The 20,744-nt window shown below is 36.5% G+C and overlaps 1 protein-coding gene across 5 annotated transcripts in view; it reads right to left on the bottom strand.

The window, feature by feature from the left end:
- NAALADL2 (N-acetylated alpha-linked acidic dipeptidase like 2) overlaps positions 1-20,744 on the bottom strand; it is a 691,918-nt gene that overhangs the window by 206,851 nt on the left and 464,323 nt on the right. For all 5 annotated transcript variants that reach the window (XM_067536536.1, XM_067536537.1, XM_067536538.1 and 2 more), the window contains 2 exons: positions 12,952-13,095; positions 3,066-3,158 (listed from right to left, as the gene is read on the bottom strand). In XM_067536536.1, the coding sequence (XP_067392637.1) occupies positions 3,066-3,158; positions 12,952-13,095 (237 nt within the window). The remainder of the gene's footprint in view (positions 1-3,065; positions 3,159-12,951; positions 13,096-20,744) is intronic.

Consider the following 20,744-nt stretch of genomic DNA (forward strand, 5'->3'; position numbering starts at 1 on the left):
TGTGTACTTATACAGAGTCATTAAAACAAAACTGTACAACTTGTCAGCAAAAATTAAATCTAAGTGTACAAGATAATTTAATATAAAATGAGAAATATAGTTAATATAATTAGATTTCTGTGTTGTGTCAGGAAAACTTATTAATATAATGCAATGACAATGGGAAGTCCTAACACATTAAACCAGCATGAGACTATCATCCCCTGAAGTGGAGAGAGAGCATTTATGGATGTAAATTCCACCTTCTGTAGTCCTTAGGGACCCACAAATGCTACAGGAACTGCTGCTATAACAGAGGGATTAGTCAGGATGTAAAGACTACCTTTCACCATCCTCTCTGATTGGTCTGTGGAAGGAAGGATAGTGGAAACATACAAGGAGACCTCACAGGAGATGGAAGGGGACCAGTAGGTGGTTGAGAAAGCTGCCAAGTGCCATCTTCTCTCCAGGAAGTTCCTGCTGATGGAGAGGAGCATAGACTGCAGCAGATGGCTGTTTTGAAGCTACTCACCTGCCCACACCCCTCCCATGCACAGAAGCCCCCAGAGGCAGCTGGCTGCAGGGGCAGCACATGAGGAATAGCAGTCACCCATACAGCAGAGTAGCGGATAGGCGGCAGCAGCAGCTTCTTGTGCCAACCACCTGCTGGAGTAGGCAAGGAAACAGAGAGAGCATAATGAAAGGAAGGAGAAATAAGAACTGTGGGTCCCAAGTGAAGAAAGAACCACCAGTTACTGTGAGAAGTGAGAAGATAGGCAGGATAGACAAGGACTGGGAAGTGTAAAAAAGGTGAAATATAGGTGACTTCATACAGTGTTTTCCTATGTCAGTTATACCTCCCTTTTGTACAGTTGCAGATCATTTACTGTTTGCAGTCTATAAAACCCACACACATTACATTTTTAAATTCCCCACAGCGATTGACAACTAACCTACACATTTCTTCTCCCCTTATCATTTTAACATTAGATTTCACATGTTCTGGGAGAGTTTTTTAACTCTATCTATAATATTTCTCAAACTGAAAATCAAAACAGATGGCTTGAGAATTGGAAGCCTTTATGGAGTAAAATCCATCCCTGCTGCAACTCCTTGGTCTTCAGTGTAATTACACCAGGGATAAATCTGGCATTCCCTCCTTTCTCAGGAGCATAAGGGAGAATAGTGTGTACACATAAAAATAAAAAGAATCACACCAAAATGACAAAGTACTAAATATGCCATGAAAACATCAAGTAGAGAGGGACACAGCTATACTACCAACCAGGAGGTCCCGTTGACTTCTGTGGAACTACATGTTCTTAAAATTAGCATGTGCTTAAGTACCAACATATATTATCATTATGTATCATGTGTATTAGACAAAATATAGAAGTTGATTAAAGTATTACACGATGTACTGTGGGAAGCTGATGTTAGTGGTGAATACATGCTTTTGTTTGTTTATTGTCTTATTTCTAGTTTGCAATTCATTAGATAGAGGGACTTTTTCTAAACATGCCGTTTCTATTTTTCAACTTTAGCTATTTTTCCAGTATAACCATTTGCAAATATGCTACAGATGAGAACATCAGTTAAAAATTCTTGTGGAATAAAACCTTTACTTGAAATTAAATACTCAAAGAGTAATTGTTCTCTACTGTTTATAAAACAGATTTAGTTCTGGTGAAAGTGTGGGACTGAGAGTGCTGCAAGCTGCTGCCATTATTTCTCTGACAGACAAGATAATGAAAGCTTTCCCTACTGCTCCACATCAATGCCTCAAACCTGACCTTAATGGACCACCTCTTGTGACAGAGCAGTTAAATCTGCAATCTCTCTACAGGGACTGCCAACAAAAGTGCTAATCCAGGGAATTCTGAGGATGGTTTGGGGGATGATTCCATTTGTCCATTAGGAATTGGACTGAGACCACCAATGCTCTGCCACATGCTGGTAAACAGTCAACGGACAACAATAGCTTTCAGAGCCTGCTGAAGTAGCCCTCCTGCTTTCAGACAAAGAACTCTTAAAGGAAGACTCCACTCATGTTCTACTCGTGCTGATCTTGATACCTCCTATTACTACTATTATTTATTTATTCATTCTCTGCATTACCAAAGTATCTCTGATGTCTCCATGATTGCATTCTTTACTACTAGGGTTAGAGCTGAGTGAGAATTTGTGAGTTGAATGTATTTTGATCTTAAAGTTGCTATTAGGACCTGATTCTGCCACCCTTAGTCATGTTAAACTGTATCTTATTCTGAGAGTGATATCAATGGGAATACTCATGGTATAAGCAACTACTTAATATAAACAAGGCAGCAGAACTGTGACTTAGATTTTATTAAAGGTAAAACTGTGAAGGTTTGCACATCCATAATCTCCACTATAGCCACATTAGGTTCTAGGTCCGTGACTACATGGCTGAAGATTGTCTTATTTTCAGTTAGCAATTTGTCCATAATTGAGCCACAATGCAATCCACTGCTACACATACGAACCACACACTGTAAGATTCTTGCATTCAATTTCTTCTCTAATAAATAATTCATTCAACTTGCAAGTGGATTGGCCAATAACATAGATTTCTAGTATTTTAATTGACATACTGGATCTGCTTCGTGCAATACAAGCAAATATGTAATTAAAAATATAATGTAACAATAGTCCACACTTAAGAAGAATTAAGCCTTTGCTCAAGTCATATAGACCACTTACACAGAACAAGTCAAACAATATAGTAGTTTCTAGAATTTGAAATACCAAGACATTTACTTAACATAAATTGCAAAACAGTAATATCATGAATGTTTATAAAGACAAGTATTGCTGATTGTGTAAAAATATGCTTGTTGTACTGGTACCATCTCTCCTTCACTTTTAACCAATTTTCTTTTTAAACCTCCTGTTTTGTCCTGGCATAAGCCAAAGTCTCTGGAGTTAGAATATCCTTTTTTATTGAATATTTGTACAGCAACTAGCATAACAGAAACTTGATACTTTATTGCAGTCCCTAGAATTACTATTGTACGCATAATTAATAATAGTGGTAATAATAGTAATCATAGAGGTCTACTTACCAGGAAATATAGACCCCTTTAAATACCCAATAACATTAGAAATTGTCTTGTACGTTGGGACTGTCTGAATATTTAGACGGATTATTCTCTTTTCTGTTGAGATAAAACAAAAAAAAATTAGAACATTTTAACTCATCATTTATCAAGCCACAGAATCTCGTAGGCCATCAATTTCTCCTCTTTCCCCCTGCCCACAGAGCAGAGAAGAATATATTTTACACTTATTAAACTACATAGAAGAAGAACTGCAGACAAAAATGGTAACTATCCTCTTTCTGACACTCCGGTAACACCACAAGTCTGAATTATATCTCAACAGTGGGGATTGAACCAGGGAGTTCCAAACATATGAGTTTCTATTGACTGTGCTGAAAGACTCAACGCTAGTAACGGAGCTTATAGCAGCCTCATTAACCTGTACATGTGGCCCAATCACAACAAAAGGAGGATACCAAACAATATGGACTGGATGTTACGCACTCCGTTTGGCCAGGGAAACTTATCCCAAGCTTCAGAGGCCCACACAACTCACATCCCTCTATTGGCTGTCAATTCTAGACTCTTAAGGAGTTCCGCAGCACCATGATGGCCCCAGTTTGGAGCTATGCCTTAAAGGCATAACTGAGCCAAAATTATTATCAACATCCTTATCTCAAAGTGAATGAACCAAAATTGAATATTCTATGGAAAAATTGTTTTGTGCTTTAAGCTCACAGACTGTTTTCCTTCTGGTGTTATATTTTCTTAAAGTTTGTTTTCAAGTTCTGCTCTCTGACTGATCTGGAATGTTTAAATGGAATGTGAATTGGAATAAAATGAACTTGTGTCTGACTTTATCAAAAAGATTTTCAAGTTTAGGTCATTTTCTGGTACTTACGGAGTGAGTTGATTTTAAAATTAAATTCAGACAGACTGTAAAACCATTTCAATTTCATTCATCTCCTAGACTACAGAAATGGATGCCCTGTTAATGAGCAAAGCAGGTGCAAGGATGCCAAGATTCTTCCTTTGCTTTTAGCAAAATAGTTCTTAAAAAAATTACAAATCAAAACCACAAACTATTATACAATCCCTTACTCAGGCAAAATGCTTATCCATATCATCAATGGATATGCTGTTATGTAAGTATTAAGCAAAAACTTAATAAGGACTTTGGCTCTACCACAGAGTGAAATGAAAATGCCCAATGAAGCCAGTGAAAGTTGAATGCAGTGAATGCAGGTCAATAGAAAATTCAGACCCTATTAGTATCTAATCACCATTGATAATTTTAATGATAAGTCCTGTCTCATACCTATGTTAGGATTAGTGTTCTGATTAACCTTGCCCTTCTGACACGTATTGACATAGGTTTCATCAATACTATTGAAAGAGAATGCTTTGGTTGTTTTACATGCTTTGTAAAAACCTCAAATTGCACGCTGGAATTTTACCTAGAATTTCTAGTTTGCACAATAATGAATCCAAAGAATTCCCAGCATTGGTTTTTATAAAATACAGCTTGAAAACGCCTTGTTGTAAATGGGTTGTTTGCTCATTTTAAATTACATTGACACAAATTATTCCCAAGACCCAATTTTGGATATAAAATCATTCTAGAGCCAAACTGCTCACTCTTTCTAAAAGCATTTTCAAGCCAAATCTGATTTAACTTCTTTGTTCTAATCCTACAGCATTTAAAAGTGGTATGTTTCATTAGGTCTCAGTTTAGCAAAGCATTTGAACACATGCTAAATCCCACAAAAGACAACTAGATTTAACAATTTGCGTAAGTGCTTTTCTGAGTCAGTGCCTTAATCAACACTGGCTACTGAGAGTTGAACTGACAACAAAGCAACATAAAATTTTCTTCTGGCAAGTGATATGTTCTGGAATCAGATAATAAAATGAATAGACATACTGTACAGTACTCCAATTTAAAGTGGCTTAGGCTTAAAGGCTTAGTATACCTGACAAAAAGGCTCAAGAGGGTTTCTATGGCATATACAGAAAAAGAAAAATCTAATTTCCTTTAAACAGGTCTGACAACAAATCTTGGTTCCTGATGCTACACGTCTGATGAAAGACTTTAAAGGTCTTGACAACATTATCTCTTTTCCCTGAATTCTCTGGAAAGCTATAAGAAGATTTTAGCTTAATACTGCCTGAAATACACTTTAAGTTTATCTAAGCCATAAACCTACTTCACAGCTAAAAGAATATTTCTGGATTATTTTATTTTTTCTTTTGAAACCTGCTAATTGTAACATAGCTAATATACATAACCATTTGTTTCCAAACAAAGACAAAAAAGGCTCAGCATTTCCACTGAATGTCATGGGAGCTGTTGAGTCCTTAGCACTTTTGATGAGCAAGATCCCTTACTTAGAAGCTGAAATAATTATTAGGCTCCCATTTTTATTTTATTTTTTTAAATCTTTTCCCAGGTTCACACTGACATTGCATAGAGAATATTTGGGCCCAATTTTCAAATATGTTGACTAAACAACAAAATTTCTAAATCTTTCATTGGATGCTCAAATTTCCATTTAAGCACAAAAATGTCAGGTTTATATGCTTAAGTGCTAGATTTTTAAAGATATTTAGGCACTTAATGAGATTTTAAAATGCACCTATACACTTAAAACTCATTAATTTGAATGACAGTTAGGTACCTAGATGCTCCTGAAAATACCACTACGTGCCTAAATGCTTTTAAAATTCTGGTCCTTAGTACCAATTTTAGTGTGGGATTTGGAAATTTGCATAAGGTGCAGAAGTTTTGAAAATGAACTCCATCAGGCAAAATTCATCTCCAAATATACTAATAAAACTCCATCAACGCACACATTGAAGTTTAGCCATATGACTATCAGAGTAAAATTGAGCACATGCAGAAATGGGGCCTTAGAGTGTAAAATTCTGCAAATTACTCCACTGTGTTACAGGAGTCCATTTGTGGCTGGATAGCCATCTGTCTTGGACGGTTTAGAGACAACAAATCCTGCATCATGGCAGGGGTTATGGACCCTTGCAGTCCCTTCTAACCCTATGATTTTATGATAATAATATGATGATTTAAAGTCACAATTAAAATGAAATTTAAAAATAAAGCCAAGTCTGATGCTCTATGTAATGTTACAGTATTTTAAAAAACACTACGTTTTACCAGGGTATTTAGCACAACATTATATTTGCATCAACGACATCAACAATTGGGAGAAGCAAGCTGCTGACCACTCGGTGTGGTGCCACCTTGTTCATCAAGGTGCGTGCCACTTCGATGCCCAACGACTCAATGCCAAGGCAGAATGGCAGCCGCAGAGGAAGGAGAAGTAGACCAACCTGGGGCAGCGAATCCCACTCCCCCACACAACAACATGCCCCCACTGTATGCATCCAGAATCGGGCTCCTCAGTCATCTGAAGAACCACTACGCCTGACGGATGTCATCCTGGTTTCTGAGGGACTGCCGGCAATGCCGACGATATTTGCAGTACTGCTAATACCAAGCATTCAAAAATCACAAGTTAGGCCCCAAAATATAATGAGATATTAAATGTAGGGTATTTTTAATTTGCCTTTGGCTTTCTGAGATATTTGGGCTCACATTTTCAACCTCCACAGCCACAAAGCCTAAAAACTTATTTTTGCTTAAAAATGAAAGCTGATTCTCACAAATATCACCTGTCTCCAGGAGGTTGGGCTTTATGAAAAATGTCAAATACTGCAAGAAAGATAAGGTTGTGAGAGTTTACAACACTGTATTAAGGAAGTGCATGAGCTAATTAACATTGTACAGGAGACCACTGGCTACGGTATGTTTATTTCACATGGGTGATATATGAAAATGAATATAGATTGGTATATCATATTTTGCATATACTGTTAAATGCAGTAATAGGATATATACACTTTAAAAGTTGTACATAACAGCAGATTTGTCCATCATTTAATAACAATACTTCACCTACATTAGAACTTTTGCAGGAGTAACTGTCATGGTAAAAAATACATCATAACTGTCATTGGAATTTCTGGTTAACAGCTTTTTAAAATCTTTAAATGTAAAAAATGTATTTCAGTTTGTTCTCAGTCCTTCATCAGGTGTCATTTTCAGTAAAGAAATTGACCCATTCCAAATTTTAAATCAGATTCTAAAATACATGTCCTTATAAACAAGGAAAATGCCTATTTCATCTAAAATTAGATCTTGATGCTGGTCAACAAGACAGCAACATATTTTGTATTAGATAATCTATGCACTGCATTGCATCTCTGAAAAAAAATTCTTGTATCAACTGTGTATCAAATTGCATATGCAGAAAATTAATTCTGAATATATTGCAACGTACAGAATGCTGAATGTACTGTAAACATACTTGTGCAACAACATATTAGTCGTAGCAGATGGATGCACTGAGGTTCTTGCAATAAAAAGCTTCCTTTCACTCCCTTTCTCAGGCACGTGATTGATCATCTGAACTCAGTCTCTCTTTTCAAATATGATATATCCCTAATTATTTTCTCAGTAGACTTTAGTTGATTAAAAAACTAATATTATCCAATATCAACACCATTCTTCTATTAACATGTATATTCATAATACCTGGGGCTTTCAAGCTCAGGTGTGGTCTACAGACTTTCATAATTAAATTTTTCACTACTTGATTGAATCCTGTGGACCTAGACTAAAGAGATCAGAAATAAAATTATTTATACGAAAGAGTTATGAATGTAAAGAATTGCTGGAACTCAGCACTTAAAAGTGGCTCTGATCTGGTACGGGTGCATATGTGTTACACTGAATATATGAGACAACTGCGAGCTTCAAAACCAATCCATATTACATAGATACATCTTGCTATATCCCACTCTATTTGGCAGAAGTAAATATGTTATTTTTTCTGAGAAGACTCAGTCTGCTGTTTGTGACCCATCAACCTCTAAGAATCATCCAGAAGAATAAGCACTCTTCTCTTTTGGGATAAAAACTCAACAGTGAAACCTTTTTTGGAGTGGGGGGGAAAGAAGACAATTAATATGTCTTGGTCACTTATAATTATGAAGGAGGGAGCCTGCAAAGGTGATCTTTTTGGAAGAATAGAAAGAAAGATATATTACAAGAAAATGCTGTAACATAAATGATTAAGAATGAGTATCAGCAGCATTCAGTTTAAGATTACTTCATTCTGTAAACTTCTACAAAACAATGAGGCTTCTATATCCAACGGTCATTGGGCAGCAACACAAGTATACTCATTCCAACTAGACATGGTAACATACATCACCAAGCTCCCTTGTGGCATTTTCCTTCATTTGTTCTTCTCGATTTATAGCATAATGCTCATGTACTATGACTAGAAATGACAAGCTTGTTTGGATATCGACATAATTGAGTAATGGCAGAGTCAACATTATTAAATGAGGTTCTGTCTTTCTCCTTGACAGGTAGCAAGCTGTAAAGGAGAAATACACATAATAGTATCACAGGGCTCCATACTACTGTCTACTGAGAGCATATAGCCTTTATCTTTTTATGCCCTTCTTTCCAATGAATGGACGACAGGCTTGATTTGCACCACTGCAATGCCTGGCAGAGATCTTTGTTTGTCTTGGACCAAAGTCATATAGTGCTGGGACTAAAGGAACTTCATGTGATTCATGATTCAAATTTCACAAGATGAGGTCTGAATATAAATTCACAATAAAATGACCATTTGGCATGTGGAATTGTGTAAAGCTAAGATGAAACAGAATTCAATAATTCTTTTAAATATTCTTAATTTATTTTTTAAAAATATGCCACAAAACCTCTTTGGTTGCATTTAGTCATTTTCGGTTTCAGGTATGTTTTACTTCTCTCTACTTTGCCAATGGTTGGTGTGATCTGCTTTTAGCCTAGAGTGAAGTTTTGTATTACAGTAATTAAGAAGATTCAATAACTGCATTTTGTAGCGATTAGACTGGTTATAAAACATGAAGTGGTTCTTCCCAGACTGTAAATATTTTGGCCTGAGTGTGGGTTAGTGGTTATAACAGGGTGCTGGAAGTCTTTCTATTCCTGGCTCTATTATTGACATACCATTTGATCTTGTACAAGTTACTTAGCCTATCAGTGATTTAGTTTACCATTCTGTAAAATTGGTATAAACAAGTCTACTTCACTGCAAGGGATGTTATGAAGTTTATGAAGTCAATGTTTGTAAAGCATGCAAAGATTCCTTGAGCTCTGTCTACACACAAAAATTGTACAGTTTTAACTATGCTGATATAGTTAAGAAATATATCCCTCCTCACACTTCATGGAGTAAACAGAATTATAATGATATAACAGTGTTTATACCATTACAGCTTATTCCAGTATATTTAGGAGAATAAGCTATAATGATAGAAGGCACTTTTATGCCAGTATAACTACATCCAGGTAGGGGCTTTACCAATTTAACTATTTCAGTAAAAAATCAACCCTTCTAACCAAAGTTAAAGGGGTACAAAAACTGTCTAGACCAGGCCTTGAAGGAAATAAGGTGATAGATGGTCATAACCTTCTGGATTTATTACTGTTCTGCAGGAGAACAGAGCAAATTTTCTCCAGTTTCAACCCAAAAAAAAAAAAAAAAAGACAGCACACATTTTTGGGGTGATGATGGAATTTGTAACTTCAGTGCCAAAAAGGTCCATAATAAAGCTATGGAACAATGTGTATGGGCTGATGTTCTCTGAATCAAACACATGAAGAAGATCACCAATGAATAGATGAGTGAATAGATGAGTGAATAGATGAGTGTCAAATTCAGAAGTATTTCACACATGGGGTACCGTCACGGTAAAAGTACACCAGAATCTTACTAATTGGCACTTCTAACTCAGAGATCCATTTCAAATGACTGAAATTCATGAATTGGTAAGTAAGTGAACAAACAATAACAAAGCAAGATTTCTGCAACATAAAATGTACTTTGTGTTGATAAGTGTATTTAAGTTTTATGGTAATACTTCATAGTAAACTATGTAAACTTCTAGTAAATATGCCGTAATATATTCTGTAAAAATAAGACGTTTAGTATTATGAGGTCTTACTACAGTACACTGCTCTTAAATCTTTACTAAGATGTAGGAAGAGACCACAACATTTTTAATTTTACTTTATTCGGGGGTGGGGAGTTATAAAATGTCTGGATTAATGAGGTTGTACGGCCGTAAACAAAAAGTGAAATGAAATATAGGGCAAATTTTTATTCCTACAGTTTATTTCGCAGCTTGTAACTAACTACTTTAGTATTCCTCAGATGTCTCCCTCCAGATCCTCCCAACCCCTTTGTCACATGACATCACTTGAAAACTGCTGGGTCAGGGGGAAAGAAAGCAACATAAGAAAACTATATATACACGCTTAATCATTACTGATGAATCTACTGTTGAGCTTTTTGAAAGCTGACAAGAAAATGATGAGACTTTTATTTTAACAAATTTTAAGCCACCCAATTGTCTGAATTGCTTCTTAATCTCTTTTGACATCTAAGTGATGGGTTCTACATCACAAGTGAAAAATTTCTTATGCTTTCTAAGGATCAGCTGGGAGAAGTATCAGCCTCCTGATATGTATCATTCTGCTCAGTTTTTAAAATACGTTAATTAGTACAAAAATACACAGGATTTGCTCAATCCTTTGGTCCATTCCAAGAATTTTGCTTGTGGATGCCTCAGCAAGGATTGTTAGGGTCTCATGGACTGTGTGGCCAGTACGCCACTACAGCCACTGCAGTACTTCTAGTGTAGATTAGCCCCTAGTCAATTGTGCAGAGAGGAAAATATTCCTTCCTGACCTCAGCAGTAATCACTTTATGTCCGGAAGCATGAGGTCTCACTCCCCTCATTTTTAGTATGTGTAACTGCAAATACTAAGAGTGGTCATAAAATTAACCAGCCTTTTTATGTTCTTGTTTTATTGTATCCTTATTCCACATTAACTTTCTAAAAGTGATAAACAACTGATACAACCATACACACACTGTACAATGGTTCCTCTAAAAATGCATTTAAAATTTGCCTTTTACTATGGTAATTGTTTTATCACATATAGATAGTGTAGGAAATACTATGCTAATGTTTATTCACAAAAGAAATTGGTAAAGCCTTTTTAAAGGATGGGGTTAAAACATAAACCTAAAGCTCTAAGTTATGTTAAAGAATTGTTAATCAAAATTACCATAAAGGTTTGCAAAGTTATGCTAAGAAAGATAATAAAAAATGTTAGCAAGGAAATTTTACATTGCCTATAGAGTGAAAAATATATCTAAAGGTCATGACCTATTTTTGAAGACTTTTTTTGCAGACATTTAAACATGTATGCTTGCAATCAGCTATAATTACTTGAATAACAAGGGCATAAGAAAATCTATGAGAAAGGAGTAAGTCTCTCAAAAGCATAAAATATTCCAACTGCAAAAGGAAAAAAATAAGTGATTAATTAAGAAATCTTATTATCTCTGTTGACCAAAATTTTTATGACCTTTTGAACACTGGAAATTTGGCATGTATTAAATGTAACTGTCTAGATAATTAATCACAAGGTAGTCATTTGATAGTAATAGAACAATAATAAGTTACACATTTAGCCACAAACATTAATGTGAAATAAATAAAGGGGGTGATACAAAAGATCAGTAAGCTGTGAATCATCTTTCCAGCATGAGTGGTCCCAGAGTTGGTCAGTAATTGTGTTTCTGCAATGCGCTGTCAGACAGTCTGATTTAAACAATTCGGTTGGAGCTTACTATCTGATGTTTCAGTAATCAATGCTTTCATAGAATCCATTACTTATAGTGGCCACAATATCTACGTATACAAAAAACACTTCGAATGGATAGGGTTAAATATATGAGATAATACAATGTGTGTCCCTACAGTATTTTTCCTCTCATAAAAGATAGGCTAACACAAAATAAAAATCAAGAGAGTATTTCTGTTTGGAACATGCAGGTTTCCTGGAAGGTTTTCTGTACTAACTCCTTCATTTAATCTTTATGCAGTATCCTCCTGGCAGACTATATTTTCATGTTTTTTTCAAATCAATAATCAGTTTGTTAAGGCAATAATCTGCATGACTTTGGTGAAGGTCTGGTTTTTGTAGAATGCATTCTGAATGTATTCTTCCTTTTCTTCCAGCCTTACTCAAAGTATTCCTTTCTATTGCTTTTGTTGTCAGAAGGCAGCCATTTCCCATTGAAACATACGGGAAAATGTGCCGTTAGATATGGACACAAATACATATTGCTGATATTTATTTTCTAGCAAACAGAAACAAATTAAACAATACGAAAGATGGATCACCGTTTAGAAGTTTAGAAGTACTACTTATATGCTGGACACAGAAATAAGACACAACCCATAGCATTAATATGGTAGCTTAAATGCTTTAATCATATCCTCAGTTGTCTAACAAGGCCTAGCAAACTGCACTGCACCACTTGCAACATCTCCAGGGTGATGATGCTTAAAGTCAAAGGGATTTTTAAGTCAATAACACGAATTAGAGTTTAATGCCTTGTACTAAGAGACTCCATACTCCTGAAATGTGACTTATATAAACTGAATCTTGGCAGATGCAGTGATTGCTGAAGCTAAAACTTGGAAGAAAAGTGAATATGGTTTTTGAAGTTAATGCACAAAATGCCTTATTTTAAAAATGGCTCTTTTATAGCACTTCACAGCATTTTGTTTTCACTCAACCTCAATTTAGCAGATTTTCAGAGAGTAATTTATGGGCTTTTCATTACCTGTTCTTAAAAGGCTGCTCACTGAACATATCTGTAATCAGACAAACCGTCAATTATACACAATTACCAAGAATGTATTTGAAGTGCTTAAGGACCATTCCATAATGAACGGAAATCATCATCACCTGTCACAGGCAGTTTGAGAGGGATACACCCATCACTTTTGCTGCTGTCTTCAGGTAAAGAAACAAGTCTTTTGACTAGCATTGCGGATATTGGTTGCACTAATAGTGATGTAAGGTTTGATCGGTTCTGCCTGTAGTTTCCATCTGAAAATGAATAAAGAGAACAAACAACAAATTATTAAATGAAAATTAAAAAGGAAAATATTTTCAGAGTCTGCATAAGTCTTAAAACAGACAAAGTCAGTAAGCAGTATATGATATAGCAGACTCACTCCTACAATGGAAAGTTGGATTTAGATTAGCAGCCATTGCTTTGCACTTAACTTAATGAAAGAATTTTAAAGCTCTTTAGTAAAGTATACTCCAAATACATGTTATGGGATTCGGAGGAGTAATTTCTAAAGAAGCAAATCACCAAAAACATCTCCTGTGGCACATATTAAATTGTCTGTGTGGTACAGACATGAAATGAGGCTGGCGTGTAGTTAAAGAAATCAAAAAAAGAAAAGAATTATTGGGATTCTATAGTTATCCTTGTTCTATAAGGGATGAAGTGATGATACAAGAGTATCAGATGGCAAAATAGACATTAAACACAGCACTGGATTCCAGAGCAAACAGATGCACAGAGAAATGTGAGCAAACTGCCAAACTGACTGGGTGGATTTGTTTTGTACAGATTTTTAAATGACACAAAAATAGTAACATATAGCACTGGTGTTATTCAAGGAGCAAAAGACGCACATTGCCATACAGAGCATGCCTTTCACGAGAATTCTGAAAATAAAACATATAAAGCAGACAAAACTGCATAGAACAATAGTCTCATAATAAATGTTCAACTCAGAGATGCGAAGAGAGCCAACACGCATATATCTCCAAGCACAAAAATAAGAAATATATTCTTTTCTCTTTAAGCACCAAATCCTGCTTATGTCTCTGATGCAAGTGGGAGTTTCATTTGACTAAAGTGAATAGGATTTGTCCTCTAAATGCAAGTACTTTTTTTGTAATGTAGGGGTGAAGGTTCAGCTGACAGATTTCTGGTACTGATTCATGCTGAGTAGACATAAAGTGGAGGAAGCGTCCATAAGAGCAGAATCTCGCAAATACAGCTACAAAGAACTTGGGAAGCAGTAGCACAAGCCTGGACATATCAAAAGGCTGAAGCAAACTTAAAAATTCTCCCCCCAAATTGGCAGCAAAAGCTAAAACACTTTTTGAGGTTGGAAGCCCACAAGGTGGAAGAGTTGTGGTGAACTGATTCACAAGATAAGATAGAACTTGAGCTTTCTCATTTGAAGCCATTGTGCAAGCCATTTGAGAAAGTAATGGGGAGGGAAAAATCTCAAAAAAATAGATGCAGTAAAGGAAGAAATGAGTGTTATAAGGACAAACAAACATTATTTAACATTAAAAAGTTGGGTGAGTGAAGCAGAAAATCTGATTATCTCACTAGGGGACAAATACAAGATGCCTGAGGAGGAAAACTCCAGACTTAATAAAGGATTCTCAATATGCCCTGGAACAAAAAAACTGATGACCTAAAAACAGTCTAGATGAAGTAATGTTTGTTTAATTGGGGTCTCAGGAGATGCTAAACCCCAATGGAAGAATTTTCAGAATCCATGCTCAGAAATACCTTTCAACTAAATGATAATGATTTGCCTATTACCACGGAACAGACCAGGAGACATCCAGCAAGAAACCACCTCTCCGAGCAACAATGACCCACTGTTTATGTAATTTCCAAGCTCTCACGCACTGAAACTGGCTCTATAGCAAGCTAGAAAAGACAGCAAAATCTGCTGTATCCCATGCAGCAACTCCAGTGAAACCTATGAAGTTGTGATAAATTTATACTGTTGCAACTTAGAGCAGAATAAATAGGCCATATTGACTATCGTCGTTAAAAACAATTTGCAGTTCACATGTAAATTTAGCATACTAACTATTTGCTTTACTAGGTACTTAGTAGAGCTAACTGGGTGAAGTAAAGTTTGCAAGCTCAACCCTAAATATTATGGCAGCCAAATCCTAAAGCCTTTATGCAAGCAAAATTCCCACTGACATTAAAATTTGACTCCAAGAAAATATCAACTCAAACAATCATTTGTATAATTTGCTTTATTCCTAGCAAGATGAAGTTGTGAGAAGGTGCAAAGATTTTAAGGCCAGAAGAGATCATTAGATCATCTAGTCTGACCTTCTATACAACACAGGCCATTGAACTTCATCCTGTTACTCCAATATTGAGCCAAACGTGGGTTCTTTTCCTAGTTGTATAGAGCTGCTGTATGACTTTGTGTGTGTGTGTGTGTGTGTGTGCAAATAACAGCATTCTTGTACCTCAGTTTCTGTATCTGTCAAATGGGGATAACAATTCTTCCCTACTTTCCAGAGGTGTTGAGCGACTTAATTAATTAGTTTTGATAAAGTGCTCTAAGGTCCTTGGAAAGCTGCCATTGTGAGAATATAATAATTACATTTCTATAATACCTTCCATTAAATTCTTTATGCATGCAGGTGCAAGCATCATCTTTCACACTGTCCTATTGGTTTTCAGCCCAGCTGGAATCAGGAATCATGGGGTAGTGGAGGCAAGGGGGCAAACAACATAAGAGAGGTTGGGAAAGTTTATGGACTTTTTTTTTTAACCCTCCTAACCATAGGGTCTTATTTTATCCCTGATTTCTTACTTTAATATTTCGTGATTATTTTTAAATAAAAAGGAGTGTGTGATACAGGAATTATTTTGTGTTGTTTGGTTTCATCCCAATCCAATGTACAGAAAAAGGAGGACATTATTACCATATGATGTCATTTCTGTTTATTAAAGTCACCCTCTAAAAGGATCAGAAAAAACAAAAGAAAGTCAATAAACAAAAGTGCCCCCAAAATATTTTTTATTGACAAAATTCATTAAAATAATCCCCCTTTTATGCCCTAAAATACCATTTTAATTATCTAAAATTATATTTGAAAGATGGTTAACTCTGACTGAACACTGAACCATAATTGTACTCACACACATCTTTGACTTTCTGATGCATTAATAATAAAATGGTATTAGTTTTGAAATATCTGAAGTGAATGGCTCATTAAATTTTCACCTAAAGCTTAATGGAATTTTGACAAACAGTTTTATGCAAAGAATAGACACCCCATGTAGGACTTTACAGCACACTAGGAACATTAAATTATGGCACAAAAAACAGAATAAAGTGTGTTTGGTTGAATAAGATGTTCTCTCTTGGTAATCCCCTTGAGTGAAGAGTTAGTTCAATTCATTTCTGCGGTGATAGAGGTGTGTATTCTTAGCGTTGCATCTGACTGCCCTTTGACAAATACTTGATCTTGCACTAACCCTGATGAAAATATACTCGCTGCAGGTGAGAAACTCTGGCACTTAAAGAAGTGCTCTTTCAACAGAAACTCATCCCATTTTTTCCCTGAGTGATTCAATAGCTGGCATGCCACCACACTTCTGCTTATTGTATTAATCATCATTTCTGCTACCTTGTGTTTCTCCTGCCCTGCATCCCCTTATTTGTTGTATCCACTTGTTGTTTCTAATTGAATGCTGAGAATGGAATGGACTGTCATTATTAGGTATGTACAGTGCCTAGCAGAATGGGACCACAATCCCAGATTAAGGCCTCTGGGAGTTACAAGCACTTTATTATGATATTAATCATAAATATAATTCTGTTCTACAGCACCTGTTCTCAGACCTCCAGTTATGGCTATTTACATGCTGTCACAGCAAGCACATTTTCTGATATTGGCCTGATTCTTCCTATTTGAAGAAGTAACCTGTCACCCTCTCTCTTAATGCTGATGGGGAAAAAAACTTGCACTGTTATACTTGTGTATCTTTCATGAAACAAATCAGTAACTACAAATATTGAATATTCCCCCCCCCCCCCCCCACACACTTCAATGCTTATAAGCGCTTCCTTATCAGTAGCACCTTCTCGTGAGATTAGTCCTATTGACTTCATTGGGACTATTCATGGGAGTATGAGCATGGGCTGCAAAATTGGGTCCTAAATATTTTGTGAGGCTACTTGGGCTCAATTCCAAACAGGCCTCTAATGAAGACTAAGCCCGTCAGCTGCAACTGAGGAAAACATGGTGCTGAGAAGCCTTTTTCTTCCAGACACTGTTTAAGCAGTGGAAGAGAATTAGACTGAGTCATGGTGCCTCTCCAATATATTTTCTGTTCTCAGCTATGGGAGAGGAGGTCAATTAATGTGTGAAAGGTTGTTATTTCCTTCTAGGCCGTTAGGAGGAGAAGCTCTCAAAAAACCATATATCTTCTCCACAAACAGAGATCTGGATCATGAGAGGCCATCCATGTTTCTCTCCTTAGACAGATATAACCCAACAGAGGGGATGTCAGTTCCCCCCATCAATGTCTCATATGTGGAAAGTCCCATGGGTGTCTTCAAGCATGTGTGTAAGGGGGGGGATATATAAGAGGGAAAGGCCATTTTGTGGTCCACTTAATGAAGTGCATACTTGAAAAGTATCTTACAGTGGTGGAAGGAAAAGATAACAAAGGTGGAAGGAGGTGTAGCAGGTGTAGACTAAGTGTAAGCATGCATGTAAAAAATACTACATTAGGGACATGTGCTCCCTGGAACAAATGTTTATGGAGTACAGCTGGTCACAAGCAACTTCACCTAATGTCCTCATTTATCTCCTAAAAAAGTAACCACTACAGCAAGAGACTAGTAATGCATGTCAACTCAGGAGCACTTTGTTTTATCACAGCTATCATTATTAATAAGTGAAGGCAGAACACCATGCACTGGTCTTTGTAAAAAAAGACCCAAAACTGAGATTCTGTAACCAGGAATTTAGTTTTATAGCAGCAGCAACTAAGAAACTTTCAAAGCAGTTTGCCATGCAGGTAAGTAGAAATACAAACCATTCTGCTAGTTACAAAAGCAAATAGTACCTTTCCAGCCTGCACTGCAACAATGCATGATTCTCAAGTGGACAAGGATCAAAGGGAAGTTTAGAATTTTGTATTGATTTGAGATATGGCAGAGAATGAAGGAATGAAGCCTCTCCCAGGCTTATGTGCTTTTATGGCAGATGTAATGTTTCATAAACATTGAAGAGTCAGGATTGCCTGCAGAGAAAACATAGAACTTTATTGAAAGAATCTCAGGCATTTTTCTTCCTTCATACCATATGTGGTATTTGTTTTCTCTTTGCATATCATTCAGCTTGAATAGTGAAACTACACCATCCAGATTCACTGTGTTTAGCTTTAGTTTCACTTCCCAGTTCTTGTGCACTTAGCATTGCTTTTAGGGATGTACAGTATAGCCAATCTCAAGCATTCAAAAATAATCTATCAGGCCACCAAGAACCATGAATTTGGCTTAAAAATCAAGACAGTTTATAAACACAATATATTTTGGTTTCTTTTGATTTCCAGAGGGGTTTTGAACCTTTAGGGTGCAGCTGGGTAACATTCTCAAGCTTTTCTTCACAATCCAGAGGGCTAGAAATTTATTTGAAATTATATATATTTATATATATGAAAACTCAGATTCTAATGTATTCACATGGCTTCAGGAATTGGGGCTTTCAGAAACCCATAAAATATAATGAGACTCTTGAAAAAATTGTGTTGGCAACACTACATATATAATGGCAACACTAGAGAGAGAGATTTCACATTATTTTGGTCTGATTTTTTTTGTGGACAGGAGGGTTCATCTGGGTTTACACTAGTTGAGAGTGTCCCTTTAAGCAAATGCTACTTTTGTTCTAAATAAAATAAAATAAAAAGGGGCACTTGCAAGATTGGAACCCATGTCTCTAAAAGGAAAAGAACCTTGCATGATGGCACTGTCATTTCATTCTCTCCCCCTCAAGCAAATCTGCTCAACATTTAGGGGAAAAAAGCCAGGCCTCCGTCTCTTAGTACAAATCACTTGGTCTTAATGCCCACTTAATGTACTGTAAAAACACTGTCAGTCTTGTTTCTCTTTACGTTAAATGGAATTGAAAGAAACACATTTATTTTGTTAAGGCAAAACCACTCTGACACATGTTGATGCAAAAGCATCTTACAGCTGCTGTGCCTGCTCCCTCTCCTCTCCTTCCGTCCCCGCTGTAGAATATTTAATAAAAGGGGAGGAATACAAACAAAATCCTATCACAATGTTCTTATCCCCTTCGATCCCCTTTTCCATTCAGCTTGTTATAGTGACTCATCACTAAAATGACATACAAGTGGCTGAAACAGAGCAAAAGTAACATTTCTTCTAGGCCAATAGACATGGTAAGTCAAGAATTTCCCCCTTCTGAATAGCCCAGAGTTTTGTTAAATATTTAAATGCAAAAAGGAAATAGAAACTCTGCCCAGTTAACAAAAGGGAAACAATCAGTAGGAAAGTCATTTTGTCATCTCCTTCTGACCATACAACAAATGGAAAAGGAACTCCAGCAGCTGGAGCAAGGGTTAATTATTCCACAAGAAATAAAAGTCAAAAGGAACTAAAGAAAGGTAGTTAGTTCTCTGATCTGATTGTGTGAATATGAACTTGTCTATTATCACCTGAGCTAAAATAAAATTTCCACTGACTGTCAGCAATATGGGCCCTATGACATTTGCTTGAGCATATTTTGTTCTATCCTATAGATGAAAGCAGTAGAAATACACACTAGCAGGCTCATCACAATATGCACATTTCTATAAGACATGATAAAAAGAGCCTTTGTTATTATAATAACTAAGCCCCCAAAATCATGAATTATGACTTGTAATGGGGTCTACTAACCTGCTACTGAGCATAGTCAGAGGGGGGAGCAGAGTGTGACATATCAGGGTACTGTCCAGAACACCGGCGGGCTGTGTCACTCCTGCCCTGCAACCTTGGGTGCCTTACAATGCCTTGCTGAAGTAGTTCCCAGCTGGGTCACTCACAAACATACATGCAAGCCACACTCTGAGTTTCTCTGTGTAACTGCAGTCTGCTGGCTACACCTGGGTTACACTGTGGCTTTCACCAGCCTGGGTTATACTGCAGGGTAACCCCAACGCACCCCCAGTTTCAGATTTCCTCTCAGAAATAACCTGTATTGCCCAGACCAGCCCTTTCCAAACAGTAGAAATATTTTAAGTTTATTATTCCTTGAAGGAAATAACGTGCCAGTTTATTATCTCAAATAGTTATTGAGACACTTCAGTTTAAACAACTGACTTGGATAAAACAGTAAAATAAGTTTATTAACTACAAAGAGATAGATGTTAAGCGTGTACAAGTAATGAAGCATAAAAGTTAGAAACGGTTATAAGAAAAACAAAGATAAGATGTTTACTAATGTCTAACTTAACAAACTATATCAGATTCAAGCAACTTTTCTCATCACATGCGCTAACAGATTACTGACCTCATTCTCAGGTCAGGACCCACCCTCCCTGAGTCCAATGACTGTTTCCCTTTTTTCCCTTCAGGTGCAATGAGCAGGAAGAGAGAAAGGGGTGTCTTGCGGTTTTTTGTCCCTCCGTTTTACAGTTTCAGTACCCCTCTTGAAAAACAGTTCCAGCTGGGTACTAGGAGACCAAAAGTCTATGTGGAAGGATGCTCCCTGTTGGCTTTTCTTCACTTGTTTTAGCTTTGTTTCCCTCCCTGCTTAATTACTTTCTTTACTTCTTAAATGCAAATTAAGCAGAGCACACATTCCTTTGTTTAGGATAGAACTGTTTGCCAACTTGGGTTTGAGCAAAGCTGTGGGGTTTTGAACATGTGTTAAACACCATAGAG

This window comes from Emydura macquarii, unplaced genomic scaffold, assembly GCF_026122565.2.
Source record: "Emydura macquarii macquarii isolate MOO-44397 ecotype Brisbane River unplaced genomic scaffold, CSIRO-AGI_Emac_v2 contig_3603, whole genome shotgun sequence".
Lineage (NCBI taxonomy): Eukaryota > Metazoa > Chordata > Testudines > Chelidae > Emydura > Emydura macquarii.